Raw genomic sequence first — 18,888 nt, 5'->3', positions numbered from 1 at the left:
AATTGTTCTAAATACTGTATTTATTCTGACATTTTAACTCGCCTACTAAAAGCTCTGAGCCAGGCTGCTTAGTAACCAGTTTAGGAATCCTTCAGAAACTGCTGAGCAAATGTCGCCTTGCTATCATTATCAATCGTGCGTTTATTTGGTTGCTTATCAGTAAGGATGGGATTAAGTCACAGTGGTCACGGATTCCGTGATTTTAGTAGAGAACATTTAACTTTACCAACACAACTTGAAATTCCACCTTTTAACCTTACTTTGCAATGTAGCCGTTCACACTTTAAATCAATTGACAACCCTGAAAAAAAAAAAAAAAAAAAAAAAAATCTACATGCAGTGCAACTTTACTGCCTGATTTTGCCAGCCTGCAGCTGCATTTTTCATTTCCTGTCAGGTCTTTGACCCAAATTAAGCGACGTATCTCTGCATAGCTGAGAGAATTGTTTGAGGTCGTTCTACTGTTTTGAAGACAACTGTGTAGCACAGCGTGAATACTATGCTTACTATGAAATTGTCAGTGAAATGAAAGGCGACATTTACCAGTTCTGGAAAACCATGGAAACGAGATTCTTAACACTTCCTTTAATCATTTTCTAAATGCAAAAATGTACTTCTGGATGACTGACACTACAGAAAGGCATCAAACATGGACAACATGTTGTATCAGAATAATATGTAAGCAAACAAAAATGTAAAATAACTGCAAACTGTACCACAGCGGAAGCAACAGATGCACACAGAGCAGTGGCAGCTGGTCACTTGACACAGAGGAGGTACAATGTGGTGTGTTCACCTTGTAATTACGAAACTTTGAGTTAATACTTGTTTTCCTAAGTTTTTTTTTTTTAACACTTTTTTAAACTACAAATATAACATACAATCAAAGCAATGAAAACTGGCAATACAAAACATGAAAAACTTTTTAAAATAAAAATGACATCTGGTGGTAGACCATGACAGCAATGCCCAAACAAGTCACACAAGCCACATAAAGCCATAATCTAAACACAAACACATTATAATTAATATACTAGCTTCCATACTTGCAAACACAATTACGGTATCAAAATAGTTAATAGAATGGTAGCACAAAATTGTCACAATCCACATGCAATCTTGCATAGAGAGCAAGTGTAGTGCATGTCGCATCACCATATGTTTCAAAACAATCAATGTATGTAAAAATGACTGAATTGAATTCCCAGTATAGTACATTTTCTATACTACTCTATGGACAGTAAATTACTATTTTACGGCAAAAAAGATTAAAGCTGTCAGTTTAACAGTTGTCTTTACTTGTAAATAGTCTGCCCTTTTCTTCTGAGATGTGAAATGGTCAATCACACGGTTATGCCATAACTTTTTTGTCTCTTGAGACGTGAAGAAGCTCCTTTCCACACCAGCTGATGTTGCACCTATTGTCATTACTAAAGAAATGAGCTTGTAAAGCTGGTGCATAGCTTTATCAAGACTGGTCTTTGTAGTACCGCAACAGATGTTGCCACTCAGTTTTGCCACTCTTGCCTTGTAGCTCCCTGTCAGAGTAAAAAACTTGCAGCTGTTTTTAAGCGATCTGTGTCAAAGAATATTTCATATATTCTGTTTAGGGAATCAAATGCTTCATCTGGAAATTCCCTATTCATCATAGCAAAATTGTGAAATGGGAAATACCAAACAAGCAAAGAGTGAAACACAAGAAACCGCTGCTTCTCTCTGAGTAAAGTGATATAACCCTGTACAGTGCTACCCGCGGTAACTGAACCGGTTGACCCGTACCAGTTCCAAGGTCACCGACCCACTCCGTTCCCAACCCGGTAATGTACCATACTGAACCGAGATCGAAGTTACTGCACCGGTACTGTACTGACCAGGTTCTATAGTCACTGACCCGGAATCCGACGATTACCTTGAGGAGGTGGGCGAACAAGAGCTAGTGTTCTCGTCCTGAGGATGTGGCGTCAGACAGCACATCGCCTCTGCTTAAGCTCTCCCAGTCGGCAGAGCTTCTAGCACTGCAGTCTTGCAAGTGCCCTGGCCTACAGAAGATGAGACAAGGCAGTCTATTTTTGATGTGCCTACCAGTCTCTCCCATGTCACCCCAACCCCCCCCCCCCCCCCCCCCCCAATCAGGAGGGTCTAAAAGAGGTCCCAGATTTTCTCTGAGATCAAGTCATCTTGGGGTCAACCGGCTACAGCTCCTTCTGTTTCCTCTGTCTATTGACATCCTATAAAGGGTGCATGATGCGGAGAAGCTTAATTGCCACGTTGGTACAGGTGCCTAGTGTAGCACTTTTGTCTTCAGACGCTATCTGCCCGGGTCTTTGAGGTTTTGCTCATTTGTGCCTATACAGCTGCACGGCTGGGCAACTTTAATAGTATTCTGGTAGCCTACCAGTCCTATTTGCTTTGTTCTCTCTTTGACAGTCACAGGCCCTCACCACATCAGCTGGATGATCTGCATGGCTATTTCCGCATCCCCCATAAAGCAGCACACAGGAAGTACCTGCGGTTTGCTTTTCGGGAACAGCGTATAGGTTCCAGGTCATGTCATTTGGCCTCTCTTTAGCTCCCTGTGCCATTTTTTAAGTGCATTTTGAAGCTATCCTGGCCCTATTGAGACTGCGGCTTCAGAGTACTCAATTATTTGGTCGAGTTGCTTATTTGTGCAGAGTGCAAGGAATGATTACTTTTTGATAGCTATTTCAGCTCAACACAGCGCTCACCGTATTGATGTTCCAGAAACTTCTAGGCTTAATAAAAGCAGCTTCTCGGACCCTATCTTTGGGTCTCTTTAGGTCCAGTTCAGCAGCAGGGTTTTTTGGCCCCTGTTGAACCACGACCGTCTATTGACAGTGGCTTGCCACTGTTTAAAGGCGCTCTCCTGTTGTAAACGGTCTGCCCATGTACGCCTCGTGTAGCGCTAGGCAGAGTCACCAGAAGGGAGGTCACGGACGTGTCCAGCCTGGGCTGGGGTGCTGTGTGGAAAGTCAAGGTGTGTGGAACCCCCATTGGCAGGGTCTCCAGATGAATGTAGCAGGCAGTTTTGTTGGCCTTGCAGAATTTTTTGTAGGAGGTTTGAGGGAGACATGTGCATGTCCGTAAGGACAACACAACAGTGGTGGCATACCACCAAGGCGGCTTCATGTCTACCAGTCTCCATCGCGTGGCCTGCAAGTTTTTTCTTTGGACACGAGAGAACCTCCTCTCGCTGTGGGCAGTACACCTGGGGAGTTCTCAGCATCTCAGAATAGAGGCTTCAACCCAAGGAGGTGAGCTTCATTTGGGAGAGGTTCTGGAGAGACAGATCTTTGCCTTCTAGGAATTGACCCACTGTCCCCTCTAGTTCTCCATAAGAGGAGCCAGAGACAAGCAACTGTTAGATGCCTACCCTCCGCTCACCATGCTCCATCTGTCTGTAGAAAATCAGGCAGACCAGGCCAAGGTGCTCTTAGTAGCCCCTCATTGTCCCAGGATGCTCTGATTTCATCCCTGATGCAGCTCCTGAGCGGCCAGCTGTGGCTCTGCAACTGCCCAAGAGCTGCAACCTGCTCAGTGAGGCGCGGGGGATCTTATGGCATTCCAAGCCTACAGTTCTGAGTCTGCCTTAATGGCGGGGCAATTTTTGAAAGGATCTTGGTGGTGTTGGCCACCTATGACGGATATTATTCCTTGCTGGATGCTTATTGTGGTGCTTGATGTGCTCATGAAACCTCCATTTGAGCCCTTGCATTCAGCTGAGCTGAAATTTTTATCACTTTCATGCTTGCAATCACCTACGCAATGCAGGTGAGTGAGATGCAGGAATTCTGAAGCCTGCTTAATATTTGCAGAAGGCAGGACAAAGGTTACAGTCTACCAATCCTGCTGTTTTGCCAAAGACTATATCTGCATTTCATGTCAACCAGTCTGTGGAATTGGAAGCTTTCCATCAACCTCCTTTCCAGTCTGACAGAGAGCAGCAGCTCCATAAGCTTTGTCCAGTGCAGGCCCCAGCTTATTCTGTTGACAGAATGAAAAGTTAGGAGGTGATCCAAACAGTTTATCTGTTATGAGGCCAAGTGCCATGGTCAAGCCCTGTCTAAGCAGAGGCTGCTCAAATATGTAACATGAGACACATTTGGGACTGCCTATGAGCAAGCAAACTTGCCCTCTCCAGAAAAGTTCATTGCCCATTCCATCAGGAGCATGACAACTTTGTAGGTTTTATTCCAGGTTGCATCTGTCAAGTACATTTCCAGTGCAGCGGTGTGGGCTACTCCCCATACCCTTACTAGATTCTATAGACTTAATGTCGTGGATCCCCAAAACCCTGGTTTTGTAACTAGTGTTGAAGGCGGTTTGAATCGACCCTTACGACAGAGACACAGAAGTGAGTTTCTTCCTCCAAATTTTTTTTTTTTATCCCTAGCTACTTATTACTGGGGTTCCTATTGGTAACGCACAAGGCAGCCTCTCTGCTTTGCCTTGTAGCATTCAATTCGTTCTGCAATATTGCCCTTGCAATGGTTTTGGTACACTCACCCATAGTTGAAAAGGAATGTTTAGGTTATTGTCATAACTATGGTTCCCTGAAATAGAAATATAACCATTAACCTTCAAGGTTAATGCATCCATGATTGCAGCAGGCTTGAAGGAAAAATGACGCTGAGATCTGTAAATCTTACTTATTTGTATTCTAGTAATTTAACTATCAATATGGATCAGTTTGTGTAGTTTCTAATGTAAAGTCTAATTTGAAAGTGTCGGAGTTCGCTCAGGTGCCAACAAAATGTGAAAACGTTGGGGGTGAATACTTCTGCAAACCACTGTACATGCTTTATCTAAAGTAGTGGCTAACAAATATCATATTATGTCCCCTGCCAGATGGATACTTTTGCAGTCACCAGGAGCAGACACAGCAGCCTAAACCAGTTGTAGAAGTGGTTTGTGCTACCCCTGCTGATTCTGTGGTTACTTCAGTCTTAAAAGATGACAAAAATGAGAACAGTCTGAGAGAGTCCCCTCTCCTGTTAAAGAATCAAACAGAAAGTCCAAAGAAAACATCTGTATTTCCTGCAGTTGTGCTGAAAAGGTAAGACTGAGCTGACAAATGAGCAACCTAAAGTCACTAGTACAACAACCAAACCCTTGTTCACTGAGCATCTGGACATTCCTGAAATATACATAATTGTCCCCCATTTAAAAATAAACACATTAAACAAAATGTTATCAATTTACTACCAGTGCACAAATTTTAGCACAAAAAGTGAGTTTATGCAACAGGTATTGATATGGCTTTCAGTGAGATATCAGCTTTGGCAGTTTGGGATAAAATAAATAACAAATCTATCACCCACCCGTTCTAAATTAGACACAAATACTGGATGTGACACACTTATCTTTTCAGGTTAACTTTCAATGATGCAGAAGCTCCCCCATTGGAAAGTGTTGCTTCTCCAAGTAAGAGGCAGAATGAGGAAATGTCAGATACACCTGTACCAGCTAAAAAGCAGATGATGGTAATGTCTCCAACTTCAGATGAGGAAGAGAATGTGGAACCTGATAATCCAGATGCTTCATTGTTGAAAGTATCTGAAAAAGTGAAGGAGAAATCAATATTTCTCCAGATCTCAAGGAAAAATGGCCTCTCTGAAAAAGGGTAAGTTCCAAGTTTCTGTAGACTAAACCTATTATTTATTTTGTTCTTGCCAGTGTCCTTTGTATATGTTTAATCCGCAGATCTGCTCACGTGTTAAATGTGATGCAACCAGTCCACTGAAATGCTGGCTGCTTCTAATTAGTTTTATGATTTTTGCAACTTGACAAGCCAATACGACTCGGATACAAGCTCAACGATTTGTTTTGCACTAACTATTCTAAATATTTACAGGAACCATGAAAATTCAGTACAGGTGATGCTAAAAAAAAAATCTTTATTTGTTTTAAATTGCTTGTCTCATAAACCTTTCTTTAGGGTGGTTAATCCTTGCTTCTGTCAAATAGGTGTGCATGGATTTTGTAAAAAGTATCACTTTTTAAAATTAATTGAGCCATAGGATCCTAGGATGAGTGTGGTAGTATTTTTTAACTGTACCCTTTTATGATTTCAGAAGAAAAAAGCCTCTGGTGCTAACTCCTCCCAAACTTTCACAAACTGATTTGGTGGAAAATGATTTCATTGAAAAGGATCCTGAAGATTTTGCATTTCATTCTTGGATTACAATTCCAAAAAAGAGAAAATATCCTCCAGTACACCCATCACTGCCAGAACAGAATCAGAGAGACCAAAAGAAAATAAATGATGAGCCAGCAGCCACAGAGGCAAATAAAAATCAAGTAGAAGCTAAGCAGCACAATACAGAGGCAGCTGCAAAAAAAAAGGAACATTTTGTGATGGAAGAGGTGCCACTATCAAAAAAAACCCAGAAAGAGTCTTCAGAAAAACATAATGATTCTGATACTGAAGATAGCCTTAAAGTCATAAATAATCTGCAACAGACTGAGACAAAAGCCAATAAAAAAAAGAGCAACCAAGCCCGAGTCCAGTATAAAACAACAAAGGTAACAGAGACCAAAAGAAAGAACACGGTAGAAGTGCCTAAACCAATGAAAAGCAATAACGTAGATAGTGAATGTGGAAGTGAAGAGGCCTTAATACTCTGCTTACCTCAGCTATCTGCAGAGGATATGCAGCATGTTGGAAAACAAGGTAAATACTAGAAAAAAATGCATTCTATAAGTATAAATGATGATTATTTCAAAGGAAGCAGTGACTTCCGGGATTGCACACATTACAAATACTTGACATGACTTTTGCTTTAAGGCCACCAGGAAGCCAAGTTGCCTTACACACATCTATTTTATGTATTGTTAAACAATAAAACACAACATCAAAAATAATTTAGTACATAATTAATATTTATATGTCTAAATCAGTAGTGCATAGGTGCTATTCAAGTTACATTCCTTTTGTATTGCAGCAGTTCACTTACAAATTAGGCAATTTACGCTTTGTATCCAGACCCAGATGAACCAATGCAAAATGAAAACAAGTGGTTGAATCAACTTGTTTATTACTCAAAGATCTCGCTTTTATTTGCAACCCACTTTTGGGGTCGTGATCCACAGTTTGAGAACCGCTGACTTAGATAAATATTTTGTGTTGGTTATGAATGCCACTAAGTGTACCAAGGTCTGAATTCCAAATTTTCCAAAGGATGTTATATTTTGAGTTGTGTATTCGTTTAATTATGTGAAAACACTTTGTAGCTATTTACTATAATTAAAAACCAATTTGCATTTCCACATAAGCTAAATTGCTGACATGCTGATCACTTTTCCTTGGTAAAAAATAAATGTTAAATGCAATATTAAATAGATATATATTTTTTCAATTTGTAAATTAATTTTATTATTGTACTTCATAGTAGAAGTTTGCTCGGGCCTAATTTAAAACTGATTCGAATTCGTCCAAACAAATCTGAACCTGACCCGACTGCTTCATTCAGGACCTCCATAAACTAGTGAGCAGAAACTTTGACCCTAAGCCTCAACTGTGTTCCTCTTTGCGGCTTAGTTTTTATTTTACTATATTCAGAGAATTTCAGTCCCTCCATGATTAGACAAAAGAAAGTAAAATTAAGCGATATTTTGTACATGTTTTTATATATATATATATATATATATATATATATATATATATATATATATATATATATATATATATATATAGGCTAAATTACTTTTGTCAGCACTTTTTCTGATAAGAAATGTGTCCATTTCAATAACTGCTACAGACTTTCAGTAACAGCTCGTACAGTCTGGGTGCAATACAGTGTTTAATACAGTGTCATAGGAATAGGGCATGACTGCCAAACTGGAGAAGGGAGGACAGAGGTTTATATGTTTATAAATCAACTCTATAGAAAAATGTATGTGTTCACATAATCTTGGAGGAAATTTTTTAAAATGCACTTATACATGCTTAATATCTAAATAATTGATTAACAAATAACACTGTATGTCCCCTGCCAGATGGAAGCTGTTGCAGTCACCAGGAGCAGACACAGAATCCTAAAACAGTTGTAGAGGTGGTTTGTGCTTCACCCACTGATTCTGCAATTACTTCAGTCTTGAAAGATGATGAAAATGAGAACAGCATAAAAGGGTTCCCTCTTCTGGTAAAGAATCGAACCGAAAGTCAAAAAGAAACATTTGTATTGCCGGCAGCTGTGCTGAAAAGGTAGGATTGAGTTAACAAATAAGAGAATGAAGTCACTAGTACAACAACCAAACCCTTCACTAAATATCTGGTTCCCTTTCAAGTACGAAATGCAACCATTGCCGAATGGGTATTTACCTCCTAAAGACCCGAAACCTCAATAAAATGCTCAACCAAGCCTGTGACGCAGTGCTGCCTGCCCCCAAGCTTATAAAGGACTGCACGCACAGATCTCTGCGACATGTTTTTTTTTAAAAACTGACCTGACAGGAGAGCCTATTCAGAGAAGTACTTGTTACTTTTTCTGCTATAGGTTTGCTATTTTTTTTTTATTGTGTTTTTACACAAATTATATAAGTGGTATGTGGTATTAAAAATAATTGCTGTATTTGCTTTACTAGTTACGCATATTTGTGCACTACAGAATGTTTGTTATGTCCCGGTTTGGCCTTGTGCGCCATGTGAAGCCAGCGACTTTCCCAGGGATCAAGGAATGCAAGTCAGCTGACTGTGCTCTCCCCCCGGCTGCAATAGCTCTGGCTGGAGTTATTTTATTCTTGTTTTGGCTCTGGCCAAAGTTAGGAAAAGAGTAAGTAATTGTTACAGAGTGGTGGCTTCACCCCAAAGTGGTGAGCCTCATTTGGGAGAGGTGCGGGAGAGCAATGATAGATCTCTTTGCCTCCCAGGTATCACTGTCCCCTCTGGTTCTCCATAAAAGGAGGTGGGGACCTGCTGGACATAGAAGCCTTGGCACACCAGTGGCTGGGGCAACTATTCTATGCCTTCCCACGCTGTCTTTGTCAGGAGAAAATCAGGCAGGACTAGGCCAGGGTTCTATTAGCCCCTTATTGGCCCAGGAGACTGGTCTTCAGCCCTGATGCAGCTCCTGAGTGGCCAGCCGTGGAGCCTGCCCTAACGCCACAACCTGCTCAGTCAGGGGCGAGGGACCTTTTGGCATACCGGTTGCATTTAACACTAGAACTGCAATGTGGGTCAATTTGACCCATTTTGGAATTTAAATGTTAATTACTCTTCTGTTGTAAATCGTATGCGTGTCCGTTTTTGACTTTTCCTCAATATATGAATTAAATATCATAACGGCATTTTATAGCCAGAATTGCAAAAATGATAGTTATAAAAAGTTCCAGCTAGAACCGCCGCGTGGGTCAATTTGACCCATTTATTTATTTATTTATTTATTTAATATAACATACAGTGCCGACCTTTGTGAACACCTTAGGATTTTCACATATTTCAAACCTAAAATATTATTACATCTTAATCTAAGTCCTAATAATAGATAGATAACCTGATTAAACAAATGACACAAAAACATGATACTTTTTCAACATCTATTTATCCACAAATGATTCAACGTTCAATATCCATGTGTGAAAAAGTATGTGAGCCTTTAGATTCAGTAACTGGTAGCACCTCCTTGAGCAGCAATGACTTCAACTAAGCGTTTCCTGTAACTGTTGGTCAGTCTCTCACATCGGTTTTGAGGAATTTTGGCCCATTCCTCCTTACAGAACTGCTTCAACTCGGTGACATTTGAGGGCTTCCTTGCATGGACAGCTCGCTTCAGGTCCTGGCACAACATTTCAGTGGGGTTTTGGTCCAGACTTTGACTAGGTCATTCTAAAACGTGGAATTTCTTCTTCTGCAGCCATTCTTTTGTAGATCTGCTTGTATGTTTAGGATCATTGTTTTGCTGCATGACCCACTTTCGGTTCAGCTTCAGCTCATACAATGCAGAATTCATGGTTTTGTCAATGATGGCAAGCTGTCCAGGTCCTGAGGCAGCAAAGCAGTCCCAAACCATCACACTCCCACACTCGACGCAGTATTTGGTTTTTGCCAAATGTAACATTTCTCGTTGAGGCTAAAAAGTTCTACCTTTAACTCTTCTGTCCAGGGAACATTGTTCCAGAAGTCTTGTGGATCATCTATGAGCTCTTTGGCGAACTTCAGACAGGCAGCAATGTTCTTTTTAGAGAGCAGTGGTTTCCTCCTGGCTATCCTTCAATGAACTCCATTCTTCTTCAGTCTTTTTCTGATAGTTGAGTCATGAACACTAACATTAGCTAAGCCGAGAGTGGCCTGCAGATCTTTTGTGACTTCCTTGATAATTTTTCGATTCTTAGAGATTTTGGTAGGACGACTGCTCCTGGGTAGAGTGACTGTGGTCTTGAACTTTTTCCATTTGTTGATTATCTGTCTAACAGTTGATTGGTGGAGCCCCAAATCCTTAGACATGATTTTGTAACCCTTTCTAGACTGATGAGCATCAATAACTGTTTTTCTGAGGTCCTCATCGTGGCATCATGTGTTTCCACACACCTGTATGGTGAAGACCAGACTCACAAAGTTTTGGATCTTTATATAGCATGGGGCCTCCCAAACTCGCCCCTGAAGATCTAACTAATTATTTAAAAAACTGATTCTAATTATCCACTTAATTGAGCTGATAAAGCTAGGGGTTCACTTACTTTTTAACATACCATGAATCTTAATTATTCATTGTTTGTATAATTCATGAATCAGTTTCAGAAGACATGGAATTGGTTAATATAAACCCTATTGGATATTTAAGAAAATACTATCTTGGTAAAACTATGGAATTTCCATAATTATCATTGGGGTTCATTAACTTTCTCAGCACTAAGATATTTTACTTTTTTGTAAATACAACAAGGACATATTTAATCTTGAAAGTATTTGTTTTGATTGGAATATGGCAAGCTGCACTCAGATGCACACAACAAACCTTAATGACAGGTAGGATAACAACTTAAAAACAATGATTTTGCTTAGTTTTGTATGCACATATACCCGTTTACACCTGTACACGGGTATATGTACATACCCGTTTCTTTTGAAATGTGTATTTTATTATATTTTTTCAGTTTGTAGTCGTCCTGTATATGCACTCATTTTGAAAATAAAGGCTTTTATGTTTAATTTTCCATTTAAATATGGTGTTTCTGCTATGCAAATGTTAGATGTGATGTTCTTGAATAAAACTTTGAGTTGTATGGCGTATCATTTTCATAATGAAGCAGTTTAAAATGTATGGGTCAAAATGACCCAGGTGGCAGTTCTGGGTAAGGTTACAACTGGGGCGTCGTGGTGTCTGCCTCAGGGTTTTGGCCCCAAGGCCTGTCCCATGTCAGTTATACTGCAATTTTTGCAGGATGTGTTTGGCAGCTATTTCAGCTTGCCATGTCAAATTTCATTTGGTCTTCCCAGGAGCTCAATTCCTGGTGGGGCATTTTTTGAAAGCAGCTTGGCAACTTTGGCCACCTATTAAGGATATTATTCCTCACTGGAGACTCAACGTGGTGCTTGACACACTCATGGAGCCTCCATTTGCAGTCGCTCAAAGCGGCTTTCTTTCTTGCAATCCCCTCCGTAAAGCGAGTGTGTGAGATGCAGGCATTCTCAATTGTGAAAGCCTGCTTAATTTGTTGCTGAAGCTAGGACAAAGGTTATGCTCTGTATCAATCCTGCTTTTTTGCTGAAGATCTCTGCATTACATGTCAAGCAGTCTGTGAAATTGGAGAATTTTCATCCACCTCTTTTTCCAGTCTTGACAGAGAGCAACAGCTCCATACACTCCGTCCAGTGCGGGCCCTAGTGTATTGTGTTGGCAGTCCGAACCGTTTTTTGTCTGTTATGGGGCGAAGTCCCACGGTCAAGCCCTGTCTAAGCAGAGGCTGTCCAATTGGATAGCAGGCAGTCAGGACTGCCTATGAGCGAGCCAACTTGCCCCCTCCAGAAAAGTTCACTGCCCATTCCACTAGGGGAATGACAACTTTGTGGGCTTTATTCCAGGGTGCACCTGTCAAGGACATTTACAATGCTGCGATGTAGACTACTCCCGACACCTTTACTAGGTTCTATAGACTTAATGTTATGGAGTGTTAAGCGGCTTCACAGTCGACCCTTGCAACACAGGTATAGAGGTGAGTTTCTCCATCCATTTTTTATCCCTAGCTACTTGTTACTGGGGTTCTGAATGGTAGCACACAAGGCAGCCTCGACTAAGCCTTGTAGCATTCCGGTCATACAGTAATCTTGCCCTTGCGATGGCTTGGGTATACTCACCCATTCGTTAATAGTTACATTTCATACTTCAAAGGGAATGTGGGGTTATTATCATAACCCTGGTTTCATGAAATAGAAATGTAACGATAACCTTCAAGGTCACTGCATCCATAATTGCAGCAGGCTTGAAAGAAAAATGACACTGATCTGTGCATGCAGTCCTGTATATCCTCACAGGCGTCACAGGCTCGGCTGAGCAGCTTTATTATACACTGAACAAAAATATAAACGCAACATGCAACAATTTCAAAGATTTTACTGAGTTTAAGTTCATATAAGAATCAGTCAATTGAAATAAATTCATTAGGCCCTAATCTATGATTTCACATGACTGGGAATACACATATGCATCTGTTGGTCACAGATACCTTTAAAAAAAAAAAAAAAAAAAAAAGGTAGGGGCATTTGCCTCATGCAGCGCAACACATCTCCTTCGCATATTGTTGATCAGGCTGTGCGAAGTTGCTGGATATTGGCGGGAACTGGAACACACTGTCTTACACGTCGATCCAGAGCATCCCATACATGCTCAATGGGTGCCATGTCTGGGGAGTATGCAGGCCATGGAAGAACTGGGACATTTTCAGCTTCCACGAATTGTGTACAGATCCTTGCGACATGGGACCGTGCATTATCATGCTGAAACATGAGGTGATGGTGGCATGAATAGCACGACAGTGGGCCTCAGGATCTCGTCACGGTATCTCTGCATTCAAATTGCCATCGATAAAATGCAATTGTGTTCGTTGTCCGTAGCTTATGCCTGCCCATACCATAACCCCACCGCCACCATGGGGCACACTCTTCACAACGTTGACATCAGCAAACCGCTTGCGCACATGACGCCATACACGCTGTCTGCCATCTGCCCGGTACAGTTGAAAACTGTACATTTTAGAGTGTCCTTTTATTGTCCCCAGCACAAGGTGCACCTGTGTAATGATCGTGCTGTTTAATCAGCTTCTTGATATGCCACACCTGTCAGGTGGAAGGATTATCTTGGCAACGGAGAAATGCTCACTAACAGGGATGTAAACAAATTTGTGCACAAAATTTGAGAGAAATAAGCTTTTTGTGTGGATGAAAAATTTCTGGGATCTTTTATTTCAGCTCATGAAACATGGGACCAACACTTGTTACATTTTATTTTTGTTCAGTATACTTTTACTCAGGTTTCGGGTCTTTAGGAGAGAAATACCCATTCAGTAATTTTTATTTTAGGGAACCAGGGTTATAATTATAACAATATTCTTCACATTTAATTGCACCCTATTAAAAATAAGCAGAAACTAAGTAAACCAAATGTCAGTTTACTACTAGTGCAGAAATAGAATACTTGTTTTCCATTTTATCACAAAAAGTCAGTTTATGTAACAGGGACTGGTACGACATTCAGCGGGATATGCTTTGGCAGTTTGGGATAAAATAAAGATAAAATAAGTCACCTGCCCATTCTGCCACAGACACCTACTTTACAAGTGCTTGGAAGGGTTGTGTCTTTCACTAAATCCTGTGCGAAACACTATCATTTCAGGCTAACTTTCAATGACACAGAAGCTCCCACTTTGGAAAGTTTTTCTTCCCAAAGTAAGAGGCAGAATAAGGAAATGTCAGATACACCTACACCAGCTAAAAAGCAGATGCTGGTAATAATGTCTCCAACCTCAAATGAGGAAGAGAATATGGAACCTGATAATCCAAATGCTTCATTACTGAAAGTATCTGAAAAAGTGAAGGAGAAATCAAGATTTCTCCAGATCTTAAGGAAAACTGGCCTCTCTGAAAAAAGGTAAATTTCATCTTTCGGTAGACTAAACATGTTTTTGATTTATTTTAATGTTCTTGCCAGGGTCCTTTTAGAAATGAATTAGACTTTCAGTTTAATAGCTGAGCTTGCTCAAGTGTTAAATGTGATATATACCAGTCCACTGGAATGCTGGCTAGTTCTAATTTGTTTTATGATGTTTGCAACTTGACAAGCCAGTACCATTCAGATACAAGCCCAGTGATTATTTGTTTTTCACTAACTATTCTAAATATTTACTGGAAACTTACTATCCATACTAACCTTAGTTAACATCTCTCAGTACAGTAGATACTAACCCTCTGCTGCAAAATTATTTGCTTTGAAATTGCTTGTTTCACAGAATTTTCTGTAAGGCTGTATTGGTGGTTAATCCTTGCTTCTGGTTAAATAGGTCTGCATGAATTTCGTAAAATAAGTGTCACTGTAATGAGAATTTTGAGCAACATGAGGCTGGTAGCATGTTTGTTTGTTTCAACTGTCCCCTTTTATGATTTCAGAAGAAAAAAGCCTTTGGTGCTAACTCCTCCCAAACTTCCACAAACTGATTTTGGGGATGATGATTTCATTGAAAAGGATCCTGAAGATTTTACATTTCATTCTTGGATTACAATTCCAAAAAAGAAAAAATATCCTCCAGTACAGCCATCACTGCCAGAACAGAATCGGAGAGACCAAAAGAAAATAAATGAAGAGCCAGCAGCCACGGAGGCAAATAAAAATCAAGTAGAAGCTAAGCAACACAATGCAGTGGCAGCTGCAAAGATAAAGGAAGATATTATGATGGAAAAGGTGCCACAATCAAAAAAAAAACAGAAAGTGTCTTCAGAAAAACATAATGAATTTGATGCTGAAGAAGGTAGCCTTAAAGTCATAAATGATCTGCGACAAACTGAGACAAATGCTAATAAAAAACCCAATCAAGCCAGAGTCCAGTATAAAAAAACAAAGGTAACAGAGACCAAAAGGAAGAACATGGTGGAAGTGCTTAAATCAGTGAAAAACAAGAACGTAGATAGTGAATGTGGAAATGAAGAGGCCTTAATGCCCTGCGTACTTCAACTGTCTCTAGAGGATGTGCAGTCTATTGGAAAAAAAGGTACATACTGGGGGAAAAAAATGCATTGTACAAGTATAAATGGTGGTGCTGGGACGAACACTGTATTTTCACGTTCAGATCACATCACATTTGCTCATAATTTAAATATTCGTTTAGTTAGTTTTCAAAAAGTAATAAAAGCCATTATATTGCTCAGAACACAAGCCGAGACAGCATAGCGGCAGGGGGCGTGGCACCTTTGTGTGTGCCTTTATTTTACAGCAAGACATTACAATATGTAACGTGTTAAAGTTGAAAAATATCCCAGGAGTAAAGAATACATTGTGTATGCCTTACTTTACCCTGGTGAATTAACTACAAAACAAAGGACGCCAAATTTCAGTTCAAGTTAAATATTTTGTCTTTTTAAGAAATAAATAGTACATAAAGTTGACATGGCAATTTTTTTTAAAAACTTTTTTTCATTCCTTGCCATTTGCTGTTTCTTCACAATAAACAGTGGCCATAGCCATGTTTCATGAGTAATAACATGAGGTTTGCATATGCCTTTTTGTAGCTAAACAAGCAAACGAAAATTAAAATGTAACTTTTAAATACTTAAAATAAAACACACGTGGAAATGGCTTTGTAAAGTGAAGAGGAAAAAACTAACTGTTTTTGTTCTCATTTATTACATTCCACATAACAAAGTCGGCACAAAAATATATACACCACCCATCCGATATATCGTGGGTGTCGGGTCCAATATAAATCTGCTATATATCGAGGGCCGCAATATAGCGAGAGACCCATAAAAAAACAAATTGTCTAGAAGTACTGTACAACCACTCCCTCGTTTTATTGGGGGCGTCAGGGTCCAATATAAGTCCTCTACACAACCCACTTTTTCTCATTTTTTGTATAAAAACAGCACACAGTTTTAATTTGTACTGCGACGTATAATTGCTTCTCAAAAACTTAAGTCTCCAATTAATTTCATGAGTCTTCCCCTCCTTTCTGAAATGCACAAACCCGCTGCATTGAAATAACATTGGAGGCTTGTTGCTAGGGAGCTGACATCGCTGCTCTGTGACTTTTGCTACAGCATTGCTGCCACAAGTGAACACCACGTTGGCTAAAATAAAAACCGCTTCAGCAAGTAGATATTTAATTTGCTTTGTGTTATTGTGCAATACGTGTGTACATGATAACACTACGTTATTAATGTTTTGTTTTTAATTGTTTTGTATATTTTAGTTTGATGTGCAGTACGAAATAAAAACTAACAGTAATTCTAAGTGCACATGCAGTTAGACAGTAAAAATGGGGAGCCAACTCCTGGACCACAATATATCTGAATCCGCAGTATAGCGATCGGCAATATAACGAGGGGTGGGTGTATAATATATAAAAATCACTACACAAAATTTCCAGCATGTTGGGCACTGTTTAAGCGAGGCATTTCGGAATGAGATGCTTGCCTTTTTTCTGTCCCATGAGATTGACTCACTAAAGCAGCACGACACATTTTTGACCCAGATGGCCTTCCATAGAGATCACTATGCGTGCGCGCACATGCGTAATCTGGTTCTGTTTGTTTAATTTTTGCTGTCTAAAACTTATATAGAGGCTCAAGAGCTGCTAAGTTGATCTTGTGGTTTTTATTTCTTCATTTGTGTGTGTGTGTGTGTGATATATAATATTTATCTCGCATATCCACAGAATTTGCCATTTTTAAACTGCCGTGCAACTTCTGGTGAGGCAGTAATTAAATGCAAGGCATCTTTGTCATTTGTAGTTCTCGGTTACCACAATTTGTAAATCCTGTTTTGAATACCATGAACATGTAAATCCTCCATATCTAACTAATATAGCTTTAAATGAGCAAGATCAAATGTGAGCAAGATCAAACCTCAGTATCTAATTGTAATCTTGGTTTAAATCTTGCAAGCGTGTACAATCCTCCCTGTATGCGGAGTTTCCGATAGAAATGTAAGACTCTGCTGGCTCTCAGTAGTTGGGGTGTGTCTAAAGTATTCAGAACGAATCAATACTAGATACAAGTTAGGACGGAGGGACATTGTATAACTTACTGCACTGGGAAAGGGGTGAAGTCAACATGAAGTAACCATTGCTGGTGTTTATTGGATATGCACAGATTTCCTTTTTTTATTGTGTGTTTTATCTGTATCGGTTAAAACCGAAAATCAGAAGCCCAATTTATAATGCCCAATGATCTGTGTAGCTTAAAAGTATCCTTGTAAGAGCCCAGTGCTGTACAGTGCATGTATTATGTGCATTACATGTGTATTCTAACCTTATTTGCTTTCTGTTCAGGTAAAACTATAAAGAAAACAGATGTGAAAAGGAGAAAAAACAGCCACGCGGACAAGTCAAAAAAGAGCAGTTTGTCCAGAGCAGACAGCAATAGGAAGGATCCCTCTTCTGCACTCCTTCGTAGCAGGCGACTGAGAAGAACACCGAGCACGTGGTGGGCAGTGAAATCTGACAGTCAAGATGATGTGGAGGGCGGCCTGTCAACTACTTGCAGTTTCAACAGAGATCCTTCTCCTAGCCCTCCTCTTAGTAAACGACAGAGCACCTCACCTGGTAAAGTCCACACTCATTTATGCGACCCCCCCCCCCCCCCCCCCCCCCCCTCATCGCAGGTTCTCCTGACAATTAAATGAATGAATGATTGCGATGCTGAACCAGAAAAAATTACAAATATCTAACACCACAAATAATCACTAAAAGCACATGTTTTGCATCAAAATTTTATTTCCAAACATTACATTTACAGTAACTTGCATGTAGTTTAGTTTATCTGCAATTTAACTTGCAGTACTGTATTTCAATGGGATTTCAATTTGTGAAACTCATTCAAACAAAATTGCAAACAAGCCTACAGTATAAAAAAAACAAAGGGTTTACAATATAGCACAAGTGCACTTATGAGCAGTATTGTTGGCTTACATTTGGTTTTACTTTATCAAATGCAGTACCAGCAGGGAATGATTTTTGTTCTGTTACACTTCTATTGCAATAAGCTGAGTTTGTTTTATTGTGACTGGCTGATCAAGATGGTTGCATGTGTGCTATTAAAAATGAACAGTACAACGGTACAAAATTGTACACAAATTAAATTCTTTAGACAAGCTAATTTACCATAGAGTATTTAATCCCTTATTTACTTTAAATTTAATTCACAAATGTAGTTTTATTTGGAAACTTAACACCCTTTACCTTTTGTTTCAGCTAAAAACATGAAGAAAATTAATGCAACTGGAAGAAAGAAGAGTAATAAAAGAAGGAGCTCTTCAGGACCTCAGTGTTCAGAGAGAGACTCATCTGAGTACACATTAGATGATCAAGATGTAAAGGGCAGCCTTATAGGTCCTGGCACAAGAAAAAACCTCCTAAAGGACAAGGCAAATAAAAGCAGCTGCTCAAGTGACAGCGGCAGCAACGGCAGTCCCTCTCTTGACACATCCTGTAGCAAGCAACTAAGCAGATTACCTGGTAGGTGGTGGATAATGAACTACAGTTTAGCTGCTAGTTCATAATTCTGGGTTCTGCTGAGTTTCATACTAATACAAAATGACCCATTGTAGCCATTTATTTGCAAATTTATGGGACTTGCTGCAATCGCCAGTGTGCAGTTTAGGGACACTGAATGCTAAAACTTTTTTTAAACCAAGTTTAAACCATTGATACTTTTCAAATTTTGCC

At 39.8% G+C, this 18,888-nt stretch overlaps 1 protein-coding gene across 4 annotated transcripts in view; it reads left to right on the top strand.

The window, feature by feature from the left end:
• si:ch211-161h7.4 (centromere protein C) overlaps window positions 1–18,888 on the top strand; it is a 73,705-nt gene that overhangs the window by 28,956 nt on the left and 25,861 nt on the right. For 3 of the 4 annotated variants that reach the window (XR_005947237.1, XM_041224515.1, XM_041224505.1), the window contains exons 6-13: window positions 4,867–5,074; window positions 5,390–5,641; window positions 6,093–6,691; window positions 8,017–8,224; window positions 13,848–14,102; window positions 14,618–15,216; window positions 17,494–17,766; window positions 18,415–18,678. Coding sequence is in view for 3 of the 4 variants with exons in the window: in XM_041224515.1 (XP_041080449.1) it covers window positions 4,867–5,074; window positions 5,390–5,641; window positions 6,093–6,691; window positions 8,017–8,224; window positions 13,848–14,102; window positions 14,618–15,216; window positions 17,494–17,766; window positions 18,415–18,678 (2,658 nt within the window). In the remaining variant the exon portion in view is untranslated. The remainder of the gene's footprint in view (window positions 1–4,866; window positions 5,075–5,389; window positions 5,642–6,092; window positions 6,692–8,016; window positions 8,225–13,847; window positions 14,103–14,617; window positions 15,217–17,493; window positions 17,767–18,414; window positions 18,679–18,888) is intronic. The other variant, XM_041224524.1, reaches the window with a different exon arrangement.

The sequence above is a fragment of the Polyodon spathula genome, chromosome 2 (genome assembly GCF_017654505.1).
Source record: "Polyodon spathula isolate WHYD16114869_AA chromosome 2, ASM1765450v1, whole genome shotgun sequence".
In the NCBI taxonomy this organism is placed as follows: domain Eukaryota; kingdom Metazoa; phylum Chordata; class Actinopteri; order Acipenseriformes; family Polyodontidae; genus Polyodon; species Polyodon spathula.
This window is presented reverse-complemented; position numbering and strand designations above follow the sequence as displayed.